Here is a 17,596-nt window from a genome sequence, read left to right as displayed (position 1 = left end):
GAGGACAGGATGTCCTGAGTTTTGGTTAAGAAGCGCAAGGCCAGTGAAGCACAGATGGTCAGGGATGGCTCACGAGAAGTGGAGCCTGCAGTAGGATTGGCAAGTTTTTTGCAGATTTTAAACAGTTCACCTGTTTTGTTAGTGGCCCCAGAGATGCGGGCTTGGATATGGGACACCTTCTTCGAGCGGATAGAGTCTGTATTGCCTTTGGAGCAGGCAGAAAACCAGTCTGTCAGAGGATGTGCCTGAAGCCTGCTACTTCCTCTCAGCAACTCTGCACTTGCGTTTCAGAGAGACCAGATCGGAGTCATAGCAGGTGTTATGCTTGGAGGCAGACTTCATGCGGATCCTCATGACGGGCAAGGATGTCCAGGGTGGTGGTGATAGAGAGGTGAAGGTTAGCAAGGGCAGAGTCAGTGTGGGAGTCCGCGGCAGGAGTGGTGGCATAAGCAGCAACTGACAGTCGCCTCAGCGGTCGAATGAGAGAGAAGGAGCCTGGAGGTGCTGGCAGAGGCTTAGCCGGGGACCTAACAGATCCAGGTGAGAGGACAGGAGAGCATGGTCAGGCCAGGAAAGAGTTGTAGTGAGAAGGTTGGAGATGGGGATGTCCGCTGAAATGAGAGCATCAAAAGGTGTGCCTGAGTGCGTCAGACCGGCGGGAAGAATGGTGAGGGAAAGAAAGTCACAGATGCTGCGGTAGAGTCCAGTGGACGAATCAGGAGAGTCAAGGTGAATATTGAAGTCTCTGAGGAGGAGAAGGTTGGAGGAGAAGCAAGAAGAGGGGAGGTCAGACCACTCCAAGAGGAAGATATTGATATTTTATTTCTATCGCGCTCGTACACAAGACAAGAGTTTCAGAGCGCGACAAGGCAAGGGAGGGGAACAGGGGAGAACAAAACAGCGATCTTACTAGGCCCAGTGACATTGAGAACGCGCAAGGGCATGGAAGAGGGGGAGCGTGAGGGGAAAAGTGCATGGAAGGAGGGAGAAGTGGAAAGTGCGAAGCAGAGGAGGAACAGATAAATAACAATAAATAAATAATAAAGGCAAAAAACAGTTTTAGTGCAGCCTGCAATTTGCAAGGGCTAGGTTTAAGGCAGCAGACAGGGTAGGTCTGATAAGTGCAGGAAGAAAAAGGGGGGGGGGGGGAGTGTATGGGTACAGATACAGACCCCAGTGCAAGAGGTGGCCCGGAGGCAGTGCGGGAGGGTGGCAGGGTGAGCAGGAACCTGGGCCCGGAGGAGAGACCGGACCAGGGGTCTTGTAGATGGTGGCGAGAGTCAACGAGAGGGTTGGCGAGACACCATGCCTGCAGACAAGGCATTCGAAGGAAGAGTAGGTCTGAGTGGGAATGATCGTAGCAGGGACCCATTCAGGGAAGATCAAGGCCACTCTGCCTCCATACCAGTTAGGCCTAGAATTGGCATGAGAAGGGCGGAAACTGATGAGAGACGGAAGATGCTTATCAAGAAGGAGGCGGATGGGCCGAGTACCCTGGGCCATGACAGTGCCATAGACATTGATGATGCACTTAGAGGATGAGAAGTGTGCCAAGAGTACTTCCCACCTTGTTCCACCATTAATGGGAGACGAAGAGAAGACCAAGTTACTTCTTACCTTGTAACGTTCTTTCGATGTGATGTTCCTCGAACGCATTCCTTATCTTTGATGTTACCCATCCCAGCTTGCTGGCCTCGGAAATTTTTTCAGTAGAGGGCGCTGCGTGTCGTCGTCCCTCGAGTTGATGTCCCTCGACAGCCTCCGTCTCGGTGCCGACATCACCGTGCGCATAAATAGACTTGTGCAGCATCCGTTGCTCAGTTCTGTTTTGAAGCTTGAAATTAGCTGTGCATGAATTGGTTATTGACCTTGAAGGAGCGTAAGCTGCAACTACAAGGGAAGTTTTACTTCGGGGATGGATGGGAGGGGCGATAAGGAATACGTTGGTGGAACATCCCATCGAAAGAACGTTAGAAGTTAAGAAGTAACTTGTTCTTCGAAGGGATTGCGTCCTCCGACGTATTCCTCATCTTTGATAGACTCCCATAGCAGTGGTGTAAAAGAGGAGGTGGGAGTAAAATTGAATACTTCCCTTTAAGAATGTACAGAATGTAACACAGCTTTGCCAAATCTTGTCTCCTGGCTAGAGGAGGAATCCAGGCTGTAAAATTTTGTAAAAGTATGTGCGGACGACCATGTGGAAGCCACACACATGTCCCGAATCGGAACCCCTCTCAGGAGAGCTGTGATACCCCTGGTTGAATGAGCCCTAAGATGTTGAGGGGGGCTCTTTCCCTGCCAATTTGTAGCATTCTAGAATGGTTAATATAATCCATCTTGAAATGGTCTGTTTCGTGATTGGCATCCCTAATTTGTGTCCTGTATAACCTACAGACAGTTGGTCTGCTTGTCTTATTCTAGCAAGTCTGCCGATATAAAAACTCAAGGCACGCTTTGGATCCAGCCTATGTAACTTCTCTTCCTCTTTCCCTGGGTGGGGAGGAGGATAGAATGAAGGTAAAGTTATTTTCCGAGTAATGTGGAATTCAGAGACCACCTTTGGAAGAAAATTAGGCTTCACTTGTAAGACAACCTTGACTTTATGAAAGGTCGTATGAGGAGGTTTGCAGGATAGAGCTTGTAATTCGCTCACTCTTCTGGCAGATGTTAGAGCCACTAGAAAGACTGTTTTAAGAGTGAGAAATCTTAATTAACAAGAATGGAGTGGTTCAAATGGAGTAGCCATCAGAAAACCTAGGACTAGATTTAGGTCCCACAATGGAACTTGGAAGGGCTTTGGGGGATAAACATTAGTTAACCCTTTCAGATATTGGACTACCAGGGGTCATTTGAAATATGAAGGCTCCTCTGTAGTGCGCTTAATGATGGATAGCGCTGCGAGGTAGCCCTTGATCATACCAACTTGAAGACCTGAATTTGCTAAATACAGTAAGAAAGATAACACCATAGGTGTACTGCATGAAAAGGGTTCAATATTCTTTTCTCTACACCAGCTGACAAAATTTGTTCCAACGGCAGCGGTATAAAGTCTTTGTTGCCGGCCTTCTAGCCGAAAGCAACACCTCCATGATGTCATCCGGGAGATCCCAATCCTTGTAGCTCAACCTTTCAGAAACCAAGCGTGAAGGTTAAGGGTTCTGATGTCTGGATGGAGAACCTGACCTCCCTTCTACGAGAGAAGATCCTCTCTTTGCGGAAGACGAATTAGAGGGCAGATGGACATGTCCAGAAGGTCCGGGTACCACGTTCTCCTGCCCCAATCCGGGGCAATCAGTCCCTTGAACCGAACTGATCGCACTTCCTGTTGATACTGGTGGCGAACAGATCCACTTGAGGGGTTCCCCAAAGGGCAAAGATCTCTTGAAGGACTTCCTGAGCTAGCTCCCACTCATAGGAGACTATGCTCTGTCTGCTCAGAGCGTCCACCGTCAAATTCTTCTCTCCGGCTAAGTGAACTGCCAATAGAGAAATTCCTTCCTGAATTGCCCAAAACCAGAGCTGCATTGCCTCTCTGCACAGTGGCAGTGACCCTACACCTCCTCTTTTGTTGAGGTAGTGCATGGTCACTGTGTTGCCCGTCATTATCAGGACATTTTTCCCCTGTACTGATGACAGAAAAGCCTTCAGCGCTAGTCTGATTGCTCACAGCTCCAACAGTTTGATATGTAGTCTGGACTCCGATGGAGACCAACGAACGCTGATGGTCAAGTCGTTGGCATGAGCTCCCCACCATGTGAGTGTGGCATCCGTGACTACCGTTATCTCCGGCCATGGTTGCCAAAACAGTTCTCCTTTCAAAATGTTCTCCCGACAGGCCCACCGCTGAAGGTCTCGAGCCACTCTGTCCGGGACTTGAAGGAGATCTGACATTCTTCCCGAGAATTGCGACCACTGGGTTCTTAGTCCCCACTGGAGGGATCTCATTCTCAGGGGAGCCTCTGGCACTAAGAAAATGCAGGATGCCATGAGGCCTAGCAACCTCAAAAAGTCGAAGGCTGGAAGACGTTGGGCATTTTGAAACTTGTTGACCCATCTGCAGAATATCTTGAGCCCTCACTTCTGGTGGCAAGGCTTTTCCCAGGGAAGTGTCCAGGACTGCTCCAATGAACTGGAGTCTCTGTGATGGTATAATCTGTGACTTCTTTAAGTTGAGGGAGAAGCCCAGCTTGTGAAGGAAGTGGCAGACATAATCCAGATGGATATGAGCTTGTTCCGAAGATCCTGCTCTGATCAACCAATCGTCCAGGTAGGGGTAGACGTGGATCCCTTCCCTCCTTAGACTTGCAGCCACTACCGACATTAGCTTGGTGAAGACCCTCGGGGCGGAGATCAGCCCAAATGGCAGAACTCGAAATTGATAGTGAGAGTTGCCAATTGCGAACCTCAGGTATTTCCTGTGTTTGAGATGGATTGGCACATGGAAATAAGCATCCTAAAGGTCTAGAGATACCAACCAGTCCTGAAGCTGGAGGGCCTGAAGGATCTGAGATAGAGTTACCATCTTGAACTTGTCTTTCCTGAGGAATTTGTTCAATTCTCGTAAGTCCAAGATGGGTCTCAATCCTCCGTCCTTCTTTGGTACTAGGAAGTAGGGGGAATACCAACCCTTGTTCCTCTCCGCTACAGGTACCGGTTCTATGGCACCTTTCTCTAGCAGGTCTACAATGTCCTGCATAAGGAGCGGATCTGGAAACTTCAAAGAGCTGTTCCCCGGTGGTTGACTCGGAGGGGTGTGTAGGAAGGGCAGGCAGTAACGTTGGGCAACTGTCTCCAATGCCCAAGCATCTGACGTAATAGCCTGCCATTCTGCCAGATGTTGAGTTAACCTGCCCCCTACTGGTGTCTTGTGAGGAAAGACCTCAGAGGGGTTTAGAAGCAGCTAACGCAGATGCCGAGGGTAAAGTGGCATCTGCTGCTGCGGTTTTTGTACCTTTGACCCGTACACAACGGGTGAATTGTTTCGGGCCCCTTTGAGCCGGCTGTCCTCTACCTTTCCCGAATGCGGAGTAAAAGCGAAAGGACCTACCCCTCCAGGAGGTTCCTGAGGGGAAATTCGGAGTCTGTCGGATTGCAGCCCCAAGAGATTTCGCTGCTGCCTTGGATGTTTGTAATCTCTCCAGGCTGTCATCAGCCTTCTTACCAAACAAAGAAGTGCCGTTAAAGGGCATGTTCAAAAGTCTGGCTTGTACATCTGGAGCAAAACCAGACTTCTGCGACCACGCAAATCTGCGGATTGTGGTACCTGCCGGCATTGCCCTGCTGATAATGTCAGCACAATCAATGTCTGTTTGAAGGGACTCGCACATTGCATCTTTTCCATCCTTGATGATGTTTAAAAATGCTTCCATTTCTTCTCCTTCTGGGAGACAGTCAGCCGCTGATGAAGCACACTCCCAAAGTGTATGGCTGAATCTTGCAAGCGTGCAAGTGGCGTTAATATATTTAAGCGCCATGCTACATGCCGAAAAGACTTTTTTTGACATAGCATCAAATCTTTTATCATCCCTGTCCTGTGGAATAGTAGGGAATGCAGATCTACTGATTGATGAAGTTGCTGCTTGTACAACCAAACTCTCTGGAGTTGGATGTTTGCTCAAATATTCAGGATCTGTAGCAGATACCCTGTATTTAGCAGACAGTCTCTTGTTAACTGCAGGGATAACTTCAGGAGTTTCCCAATTTGCAGAAAATCTTCTTTGCAGAGCAGAATGAAAGGGAACAACAGGATCCCCCTGTGGACCTTTATCTAAAATATCAGTAAGGTCATCCTGCTGAAAAGAAGGTGTAGGTGTAGACCACCCCATGAATTTGATTATTCTGGCCATCAGAACCCTATAAGGAGTCTCAGCATGCTCCCCAGGGTCTGGTTTAGAAAAAACGACTTCTGGAGAAGTATCTAAACCACTTGCCTCATGCAAGGAGTCTTGAAGGTCCTTTAACCTGTTCTCTTCAGAGATAAATTCCTCTGGTATGGGTGTAGTGGTCCTTTGTAAACCAAAAGGTCTCATGGTTGGAATCCTCCCCTTCCTCATATATAGAGGACAAGACTCTAAAATTAGTGGTTTAAAACCCATTTCTAGAGCAGAAGGAGCCAAATTTGTTGTCACTGGTTGAGAAAACGTCGAGGTTGTCGACGTGGAAGTCACAGGCTTCGACAAACTCGAAAAGGGTGTTGACAGTTTGAAGAGACCTCCATGTACTCAAGAGGATCGGAATCCTACTCTGTGTCATCGAAATAGTCGATGGCATTCTCGACGTCATGGTCGAGGTCCTAGTCACCTCTACTGTCTGAGATGTAGTGACAGTTGTAGGTCTGTCTTTTATCAAAGTCGACAGTGGCGTCGAAGACGGCGTCGACGCAACCGATTTATGCGTCGACGGGCCCTTCGACAAAGGTGTCGATGATGCAGATTTATGAGTCGAAGAAACCTTCGACCACGGCTTCGATGACGCGGTCTTACTGCCTTTACTCGAGGGTTCATGACGCTCTCGGGTAGTTTTTCTCGCCGGGTGCAACGACTCTCGGCATTTTGATTTTTCGGGTCTTTCACCCGGGGTATCACCTTTAGACATCTGAGGGGGTCGAAGCCGCTTTCTCTAAGACGCAAAACATTTTCTTACGGAATTCCTCCCACTTAGCTGGAGAGCTGTGTTTCGTGGGGCAGGTGACCCTTTCCGGAGAGACATAAGAAGACGAAGAGGGAGATCTATGACGCCTCTTCTTAGAGTGTCTCGATCTCGAAGACTGATGGGAACCGCTTTGAGATCTTGAACGGGAATGTTTCTTATGCCTACGAGGAGACGAATGTCTCGACTCTGCAGAAGAAACTTTCGAGGGAGTAAGAGATTTAAGAGTCTTACTTCTTTCTAGCTTCCCCTTACGCTCCTTCAAGGCTTTTGCGTCATGGACATACAGTCCTTGCATTCCGAACAGTGATGCTCCGATCCCAGGCACCACAAACAGATCCTGTGAGGATCCGTCAATGACATTTTCTTCCCACAGTCACGACACTTTCTGAAGCCGGACTGAGGAGTCGATGATTCGGATGAAGAAGCCATCGAATTAAGATGATTTCTTCGAAGAATAAGTCTGAATCTTCTTGAAGAAAGAAATGAGCAACACGTTTCCGAGGCCAACGAAACGTGGAAAAACGGAACTGAGCAATGGATGCTGCGCAAGTCTATTTATACGCACAGTGATGTCGGCGCCGAGACGGAGGCTGTCGAGGACATCAACTCGAGGGACGTCCACACGCAGCGCCCTCTACTGAAAAAATGTCCGAGGCCAGCAAGCTGGGATGGGTAACATCAAAGTTAAGGAATACGTCGGAGGACACAATCCCTTCAAAAGGGGAGAGTAGTGAGACCACATGGGTAGACCATTGGACCGGAAAGGGAGCGGCAAAGAGCATGTCAGTGACAGTCTGTCTGGAAGAAGGATTGACGTAGGTGTCAGCGATAGGCAGGCCTGGGCTGGAGAACAGAAGATCTTTCTTGAACTTTTTCCTTCCAGGCTTTCGAAAGAGAGGTAGGACAGGAGATAGAGTAGCAGTTCGAGGAAATAGGGCAGATGGAGAGCACCATGGTGGGAGAGGGCAAAGAGATTTGGGGGTAGGGTGTGGAGAAACTGCACAATGAACTCACCAGGCCGCCTGGCAACAAGACAGGCGAAGACGAATCAGGTGTACGTCACCACCCAGGTTGCTGAACGGGGTATATTGGTGCTCCAGCAGCAGAGGAGGAAGGAAGACGGCTCAGGTGGGGATGAACACTTCACCGGAATATGAAGAAAGTGCCTTAATTCACCAGTCAGAATGCACTTATTGGGGATGCAGTGTTATGGCAGCTCTACATAGAGCGCGACCAGCCAGTACGTCATCTTTCCCCAGTGATCGTAAGGCAAGCAAATGGTAAAAACACTGTTCTCCCAGTTCTAGGGTGTAACGCTCTGCACGCAGTTCACCCCAAGCACTATCTCAGGAATGCTAACCTGTAAAATAGGATAATGGCAGTCCAGCAGCAGATCCAGAGTGTGCCTTCCACCAGGGTCCACATCAGCACCACAGGGCCTTGTAGTCAGTCGGCAGTCCCAGATGGCCAGGTTAGTGGTACAGACCATAGTCCGCATAAACACACAGCAGCAGGCACACTCTAGGGTAAAGGTGCCCCTTGTCCGTGTGAGATGCATCAAGCGCTCAATCCGCTTCCCTGGCCTCCATAGTACAATTTCCCTCTCTGAACGATTCTCCAGCGGCAGCACACCACAGAGTCTGGGGTGGGAGGGGGGGGAGGAGGCACAATCACAATGTCCAAGGTTACCACAAGCATGTGAGCGGGCACATCTTTCCAGCCAACTATGCAAGTAGCAGGTTAAACCCCTTTCAGGGACCGGTAATTAAATACAGCGAAACAAGCGTGGAGGTCACCGGCAACTATGTGTAACAGCCCCGTTACCCCCAGACCAACTGCTTCCCATGCAACGCAGCGTAGCGTAGCCCCCACAGCCCTCGTTCAGGCTACCGGTCCCCACTCTTTCTGGCTCGGGGCAGCGCTTTGTATGGCAGCTTGGACTTTTACCTCTTCTAAGCCGATCTGGGTCTCCTCCCAGGTGGTCCTCCTGGCTAATACCACTACCAGGGTCGGGATCAGGTAGCAGCTGCCTTCCCCATGCCACCTGGGAGAATGTAGGTAGGGTTTTTATGAGGACTTAGGATTCATCACACGTCCCATCATTGACACTGTTTTACAGATGTATTCCTTATTATTTCTAGGAAAGTTCTCTAGTCCCTATATGCCTTTTTCAAACATTCACCTTAAAATACAAATAGTTCAAAAAGACCAGTTTACTCCCAGTTTAAGTTTAAGTCTATGAAGTTTCATTGCTCAACCATCCTACGCAGGTCATATTTTTAACACACGATTGTAAAGTTACAACTTTTGTGTGTGATTCACTCGATGACTTTAGAATTACACAAGCTTACTTACTTTGCCATCACCCTGATCTGTTTTTCTTGTTCTTTTCATTATTTCTTCAATTCGCTGAAAAAGATTAAAAAGCATATTCATCCCACTGGAAACACACAATAGTCCTAAATTACAAACGGTGCCAAAGATCTTGAATAAATACTTTCACTACAACTGCCTTATCACAATCTACAAAAGCTGGACCTTGAAAACATTTAACTCTAAGGTTTAAGCTTATTTTGCATATTCAACTGCCCGATAACCACAGCAAAGGTACATTACTAGCTGAAACTATGCTAGCCTAATTCAAGTGAACAAAAAAGTGGAACAGCAAGATAAATGGGACACTTTATGTAAAAAACGGATAATGTTAAGAAGAAACAGGTTACTTATATGTAACAGTTACATACAAGTAACTTTACCTTATTTTTCCAAAAACTTTGAGATATATTTATACCGCTTTTACTTCTGTACAGCGCTTTGACGTATAGCACTATATAAATTCAAATCATATGTTTAAAAAGGGATTACAGTGACTGTTTTCAACAGAAAATATAAGAACTTTTACATGGGGGCGGAAACAAACATTTTACTAAAGGGTGTGTGTGGGTGGGCGACAACAGGGGGTGGGGGCTAAGGATGAACAGTTTGAAGACCACTGCTCTAGCAGAGCTCTGCAAGGCTGTAACCTGTAGATCAGTAAATGCATGGTGTAAATACAAAGGCAAGCTGAGATTCACAAGGGGTCAGGTAATTCTTAGACATCTAATCATATCTCTTAATACTTCTCACCCACCACCTGCTTCAAGTACTGTGTTTGTATTTTGTATTTGTTTTTATTTACACAGCGATCAACACCCAAGCACTTCACAAAGATCAAAACAGTTCAACAGTAGGAAATTACAATAAATTAGTTATCAAGAGTGTCCTCTTTTCATCCGGTTTTGAAAAGTCAGAGATTGAATAGAAAGAGGGAGGGCATTCCAGTGCTTAGGATCAAGAAGAGAGAAAGAGCTGAAACAAGATAAGGCACAGGGAGGATGAGTGACAACCTGAACAGACAGACTGGGAGAGAAGAGAACGGGAAGGCGGGTCAAAGGAGTGTCAAAGGAGACGAAAGACAGAGGGAAGCAAGGTCGTAGAGACATTTAAATACTAAGGAGAGGAATGAAAGAACAAGTTACTTCTTACCTTGTAACGTTCTTTCGACGGGATGTTCCTCCGACGTATTCCTCATCTTAGATCTTAGATATCTCCTTCCAGCTCTGCTGGCCACGGAAAATTTTTTCTCTCTAGAGGGCGCTGCGCATCGACGTCCTCCGAGTCGATGTCCCTCGACAGCCGGGACGTCATCCTGCCTATAGAGGCTGCGCGCAGCGTCCGTTGCTCAGTTCCGTTTTGTAGCCCACAATAATACTTTCTGGACTAAACTAATCACCCTGAAGGAGCGTAAGCTGCAACAACAAGGGAAGTAGAACTGCGGGGATGGATGGGAGGGTCGATGAGGAATACGTCGGAGGAACATCCCGTCGAAAGAACATTACAAGGTAAGAAGTAACTTGTTCTTCGAAGGGATTGTGTCCTCCGACGTATTGCTCATCTTAGATAGGCTCCCATAGCAGTATTCTATTATCGGAGGAGGGAGTACTGACTTCACGCTGTCTTCTATTGATGAATAGAATGCAGTACAGCCCTTCCAAACCTAGTCTCTTGACTGGAGGAGGAATCCAAATTGTAAAAACGTGTAAAGGTATGGACAGACGACCATGTAGCGGCCGCACAGATGTCTTTAACCGGCACGCCTCTTTTGAGGGCCGATGAAGCTGCAATACCTCTGGTTGAATGAGCCCTAAGGTTTTGAGGGGGCTCTTTCCCTGCCAGTTTATAACATTCCAGAATGGCTAGAATGATCCATCTGGAAATGGTCTGCTTAGTTATTGGTAACCCCAGCTTGTGACCTGCGTAACCTACAAACAGCTGGTCTGCCTGTCTTATCCTGGCTAGTCTACTGATGTAAAAACTTGAAGCCCTCCTAGGGTCTAGCCTGTGTAACCTCTCTTCCTCTTTCCCCGGGTGAGGAGGAGGATAGAAAGATGGTAGGGTAATCTTCTGAGTGATATGGAATTCAGAAACCACCTTTGGGAGGAAATTAGGCTTCACTTGCAGGACAACTTTGTCTTTGTGAAATATTGTGTGAGGGGGTTTACAAGAAAGAGCTTGTAATTCGCTCACCCTTCTAGCAGATGTAAGTGCTATTAATAAAACAGTTTTAAGGGTAAGGAATCTTAACGAACAAGAATGGAGAGGTTCGAAAGGTGTGCCCATCAGGAAAGTTAGTACTAAGTTTAAATCCCATAGGGGAACTTGGAATGGTCTTGGGGGATAAACATTGGTTAACCCCTTTAGAAACTGTATTACCAAGGGTAATTTGAAATAGGATGGTTCTTCCGCAGTAAGCTTAAAGATGGATAGCGCTGCGAGATAGACCTTAATGGTGCCAACTTGAAGCCTGAATTTGCCAAATAGAGTAGGAAGGACAAAACCATTGGTGTACCACATGAAAAAGGGTCGATATTCTGTTCTCTACACCAGCTGCAAAATCTGTTCCAACGGCAGCGGTATAAAGACTTTGTTGCTGGCCTCCTTGCCGAAAGCAACACCTCCATAACATCATCAGGGAGGTCCCAATCCTTGTACATCAGCCTTTCAGAAGCCAAGCGTGAAGGTTGAGGGTTTTGATGTCTGGATGGAGAACCTGACCTCCCTTCTGTGAGAGTGGGTTCTCTCTGAGTGGAAGTCGAATTGGAGGGCAGATGGACAAGTCTAGAAGGTCCGGGTACCACGTTCTCCTGGCCCAATCCGGGGCAATTAGGATCATGGTTCGCCGGAATCTTCTCAACCTCCTGATCATTTGAGGAATGACAGGGACCGGTGGGAACGCGTACAGAAGCGGAAACTCCCAGTCCACTATGAACGCGTCTCCCAGAGCTCCTCTCGGGGGAAATTCCCTTGAGCAGAACAGGTCGCATTTCCCGTTTAGGCTGGTGGCGAACAGATCTACCTGAGGGGTTCCCCAAAGGGCGAAGATCTCTTGAAGGACTTCCTGAGCTAGCTCCCACTCGTGGGAGACTGTGTTCTGCCTGCTCAGAGCGTCCGCTGTCAAGTTCTTCTCTCCGGCTAGGTGAACTGCCGATAGAGCGATTCCTTCTTGGATTGCCCAAACCCAGAGCTGCATCGCCTCTCTGCACAGGGGTAGTGATCCTACGCCTCCTCTTTTGTTGAGGTAATGCATGGCCACCGTGTTGTCTGTCATTATCAGGACGTTCTTCCCTTGTACAGCTGGCAGGAACGCCTTCAGCGCAAGTCTGATGGCTCTCAGCTCTAACAGGTTGATATGTAGTCTGGACTCCGATGGAGACCAACGACCGCTGATGGTCAAGTCGTTGGCGTGGGCTCCCCACCCCGTGAGTGAGGCATCCGTGACTACTGTTATCTCCGGCCAGGGTTGCCAAAACTGTTCTCCTTTCAGAGTGTTCTCCTGACAGGCCCACCACTGAAGGTCTCGAGCCACCCTGCCGGGAACCTGAAGAAGATCTGTCATTCTCCCTGAGAATTGTGACCATTGAGTCCTCAGTGCCCACTGGAGGGATCTCATTCTCAGGCGAGCCTCTGGCACTAGGAAAATGCAGGATGCCATGAGGCCTAGCAACCTCAAAAAGTCGAAGGCTGGGAGACGTTGGGCATGTTGGAACTTGGTAAGCATCTGTAGAATATCTTGAGCCCTCACCTCTGGTGGCGAGGCTTTTCCCAGGGAAGTGTCCAGGATCGCTCCTATGAACTGGAGTCTCTGCGATGGTATCATTTGTGACTTCTTTAAATTGAGGGAGAAGCCCAGTCTGTGAAGGAAGTGGCACACGTGATTTAGCTGGATCTGAGCTTGTTCCGAAGAAACAGCCCTGATCAACCAATCGTCCAGGTAGGGGTAGACGTGAATCCCTTCCCTCCTTAGACTTGCAGCCACTACCGACATTAACTTGGTGAAGACCCTCGGGGCGGAGGTCAGCCCAAATGGCAGCACTCGAAATTGATAGTGAGAGTTGCCAATTGCGAACCTCAGGTATTTCCTGTGTTTGAGATGGATAGGCACATGGAAATAAGCGTCCTGAAGGTCCAGAGATACCAACCAGTCCTGGAACTGAAGGGCCTGGAGGATCTGAGAAAGAGTGACCATCTTGAATTTGTCTTTTCTGAGGAATTTGTTCAATTCTCGCAAGTCCAAGATGGGTCTCAGTCCTCCGTCTTTCTTTGGAATGAGAAAGTAAGGGGAGTACCAGCCCTTGTTCCTCTCCGCTACAGGTACCGGTTCTATGGCACCTTTCTCTAGCAGGTCCAAAATTTCCTGCAAGAGGAGCGGATCTGGAGCTTTCTGAGAGCTGATCCCTGGTGGATGACTCTGAGGTATACGTAGGAAAGGCAGGCAGTAACCTTGGGCAACTGTTCCCAATGCCCAAGCATCTGACGTGATAGCCTGCCATACCGCCAGATGTTGAGTCAACCTGCCTCCTTACAGGTGTCCTGTGAGGGAAGTCCTCAGAGTGGTTTTGGGGCAGCTGATGCAGATGCCGATGGTAAAGATGCACCTGCTGTTGCTGCGTCTTTTGAATATCTACCCCGTCCACCTCGGGTAGTTCTTCTTTGTCCCCTTTGAGCTGGTCGTCCTCTACCTCTTCCGAATGCGGAGTAGAAGCGAAAGGACTTGCCCCTCGCAGAGGTTCCTGTGGGACGAAAGAGAGTCTGACGGATTGCAGCTCCTAGGGATTTTGCTGCTGCTTTTGAAGTTTGCAGTTTCTCTAAACTGTCATCCGCCTTTTTCCCGAACAAAGAAGAGCCATCGAATGGCATGTTCAAGAGCCTGGCTTGCACATCTGGGGAAAAACCAGACTTTCTCAACCAAGCGAATCTCCTGGTTGATGTACTTGCCGCCATTGCTCTGCTGATACTGTCAGCCGAATTAATGCCCGTCTGGAGGGATTCGCACATAGCGTCTTTACCGTCCTGTATAATATTCAGGAAGGCATCCCTTTCTTCTCCCTCCGGGATGCAGTCAGCCACTGTAGAAGCACACTCCCAAAGTGTATGGCTGAACCTAGCAAGGGTGCAAGTAGCATTAACAGATTTTAACGCCATGCTACATGCTGAAAAGACTTTCTTTGCCATAGCATCATATTTTTTATCGTCCCTGTCCTGTGGGACGGTAGGATAAGCCGTTTTGACATTGGTAGAGGATGCTGCCTGTACCACCAGACTTTCTGGGGATGGGTGTTTAGACAAAAACTCCGGGTCTGTAGAAGATACCCTGTACTTTGTAGACAGTTTTTTATTTACTGCTGGTACGACATCTGGGGTTTCCCAGTTTGTCATGATCTTCCTCTGAAGAGCTTTATGAAAAGGCACCACAGGATCCTCCTGTGGGCCTTTGTCAAGAATATCCGTGAGGTCATCTTGTTGGAAAGATTGTGAAGGTGCAGACCACCCCATGAACTCTGTGATCGTGGCCATTAAGGCTCTATAGGGGGTTTCAGCATGGTCCCCCGGGTCTGGCCTAGCAAACTCCACCTCAGGGGAAGTGTCTAACCCACTTGCCTCATGTAAGGAATCATGAAGATCCTTTAACCTGCGTTCTTCAGAGGAAAATTCCTCTCTAATTGGGGTTACAGGTCCCTGCAACTCAAATGTGTCTTCCTGTTCAGACAATTCACCCTCTTCCAAAATTGAGGACATAGTTCCAAGGCAGAGGGTGCCGAACTTGTCATTATCGGCCTCGAAAACGTCGATGTCGTCGACGCCAACGTCGAAGGCTTCGAGCGTGGCGTCGAAAACAAAGGCGGAGGTCTCGAAGACCTCGACAGAATTGGAATTCTACTCGACAATCTGGAAGCCATCGACGTCAAGGACCTGGCGATAGTCACTGGGTGTGTCGTAACCGTGACTTTTCTTGGCGTCGACGCCGGTGTCGAAGCTGGCGTCGAGTCGACAGACCCGTGTGTCGAAGGTCCCTTCGACAACGGTGTCGAAGACATCGACCTCGGCGTCGATGGAACCCTCGTCGACGGAACCTTCGAGGAAGGTTTGGAGGTCATAGTCCTACTCGAGGGTTCGAGACGCGCTCCAGAGGTTTCCTTCACCAGGTACTGCGACTCGCGGCGTTTTTGACCTTCGGGTCTTTCGACCAGAGCATCGCTCTCGGCAGTCTTCGAGGGGGTCGAGGCCGCTTTCTCGAAGACGCTCATCATATTTTTGCGGAATTCCTCCCATTCAGCCCGGGAACTATGTTTCGTGGGGCAAGGGATTCTTTTTGGCGAAACAGAGGAAGAGGAAGACGGAGAAGGGGATCTTCGACGTCTCCTCTTCGAGTGCTTCGATCTCGAGGAGTGATGAGACCCACTCCGAGACCTGGAGCGCGAATGGTGACGAGGAGACGAGTGTCTCGACTGCGTCGACGAAGAAGAAGCTTTAAAAGTCTTACCTTTCTCCAGCTTCCCCCTACGCTCCTTCAGGGCCTTAGCTGTCATGGACATACAGTCCTCGCATTCCGAACAATGGTGTTCAGCTCCCAAACACCACAGACAAACTCTGTAAGGGTCAGTCAGCGACATCTTTTTCCCACAATCTCGGCATTTTTTGAAGCCGGATCGAGGAGTTGTCGGTTCCGACGAGGAAGCCATCGGGTACGGATCGAATGACTCGAGGAAAATAGGATTAATCTGACAAGAACTGAGCAACGGTATTCCGAGGCACTGAGTAAGCGCAGAAAAACGGAACTGAGCAACGGACGCTGCGCGCGGCCTTTATAGGCAGGATGACGTCGACACGGCGGCTGTCGAGGGACATCGACTCGGAGGACGTCGATGCGTAGCGCCCTCTAGAGAGAAAAAATTTTCCGAGGCCAGCAGAGCTGGAAGGAGATATCTAAGATCTAAGATGAGGAATACGTCGGAGGACACAATCCCTTCGAAATAGCAGACTGCTTCCAATGTCAGCCAACAAAAAGAATTCAAAGCAGAAAAAATAGAATCATAAGGAGAAAGTGTGCAGAGAACGCAGTGTTGGAATGGCTTTCCAAACTGGCCTGGGGGACAGAGTTTAGGAGGCCACCCTAGGAATAGTGAACAGGGAGAAACTTCTGGGAGGTAAGCCAAATGAACAAATCAATCAAGGTAGCATGTAAAGTAGCCAAGAGTTGAGTGAGGTCGGGGTTCCACAGTGAGTCTACACAGTGGAATACACGGATTACACTTAGTAAGTAAAAAGATACTAATATTATAGGTGCACACTAATAAAATGACTCGGAACATGTAATAATATTAACACAATACTAATAATATGAAACATATACAATTACAGTCAGTGAAAAATAATCAATTCAACCCCACAATGCCTGGCACACTTCCCACTCGTGTGAGACCATGGTCTGCCTGCTCAGAGCATCCGCCAAGCCATTCTCTGTCTCCACCAGATGAAAACTGCTGAGACTGAGATCCTGTTCTCCAACAGTCAGAACCACAGCTGCATCGCCTGTCTGTAGAGGGGGAGGGAGTGCACACCACCTTGCTTGTTCAGGTAGCGCATGGCCACTGTGTTGTCCGTCAGAATGAGGACATGCTTCCCCTTGAGAGACGGGGCAAAAGCCCTCATGGCTAACCTGATGGGCCGCAACTGTTGATGTGCCACCTGGCTTCCATTTAATTTCCGACCAAAGACTGCTCACCTGCAAGTCCTTGCAGTGAGAGCCCCAATCCTAAAGAGATGCATCCGTGACCACTCGGCCCTGAGGCCAAGGGGGCCAGAAGGGTTCCCCCGCCATAAAATTGCCACGGTCGGTCTACCAGCTGAGGTTGTGGATCACTTGGCAGGACACCTTGAGAGGATCTGTGAGCGCTCCGAGGTACTGTGACCACTGACCTCTTAGGAGCCATTGTAGGGATCTCATGCGCAGCCTGGCCTCTGGCACTGGAAAAATACAGACGCCTATGAGACTTAAAAGGCGGAGGAAGTAAGCCGGCAGTAAGGTGGCGGGACTCCAGAACTATTGCACCATCTGTGCTATGCTGTAGATTCTCTCTTCGGGAGGGAAGGCCTTCCCCACCCGAATGTCTGGGACTGCTCCAATGAACGGGAGCCTTTGGACTGGCGTCACATGGGACTACAAGTTCAGGGAGAAGCCAAGCCTGTGCAGTAGAAGGCAGGTGTCCTCCAGATGAGACAAGACCTGCCCCGCTGACTTCCCTCGGATCCGCCAGTCCTCCAGGCATAGAAATACAAGGACCCCGGATTTCCTGAGGTGAGTCGCGACTACCATTATGAGCTTGGTGAAGACCCTTGGAGAGGAGGTCAACCCAAACCGAAGCACTTTGAACTGCTAGTGCTTATCCCCTACGCGGAACCTCGGGAACCTCCTGTGCTTCCGATGTATGGGCACATGGAATTAAGCGTCCTGCAGATCTATTGACACCAGCCAGTCCTGAAGTTCGAGAGCGTGGAGAATTTCTCTCAATGTCACCATCCTGAATTTGTCTTTCCTCAGAAATTTTTTCAAGGCCCCCGAGTTCCA

The 17,596-nt window shown here is 48.9% G+C and overlaps 1 protein-coding gene across 11 annotated transcripts in view; it reads right to left on the bottom strand.

Moving 5' to 3' along the window:
* The window catches only part of MAP7D3 (MAP7 domain containing 3), a 1,453,570-nt gene that overhangs the window by 237,499 nt on the left and 1,198,475 nt on the right, over positions 1-17,596 (bottom strand). For all 11 annotated transcript variants that reach the window (XM_069612805.1, XM_069612807.1, XM_069612812.1 and 8 more), the window contains one exon: positions 9,007-9,060. In XM_069612805.1, the coding sequence (XP_069468906.1) occupies positions 9,007-9,060 (54 nt within the window). The remainder of the gene's footprint in view (positions 1-9,006; positions 9,061-17,596) is intronic.

This window comes from Ambystoma mexicanum, chromosome 5p (assembly GCF_040938575.1).
Source record: "Ambystoma mexicanum isolate Mex_15411 chromosome 5p, UKY_AmexF1_1, whole genome shotgun sequence".
NCBI classification, from domain to species: Eukaryota; Metazoa; Chordata; class Amphibia; order Caudata; family Ambystomatidae; genus Ambystoma; species Ambystoma mexicanum.
This window is presented reverse-complemented; position numbering and strand designations above follow the sequence as displayed.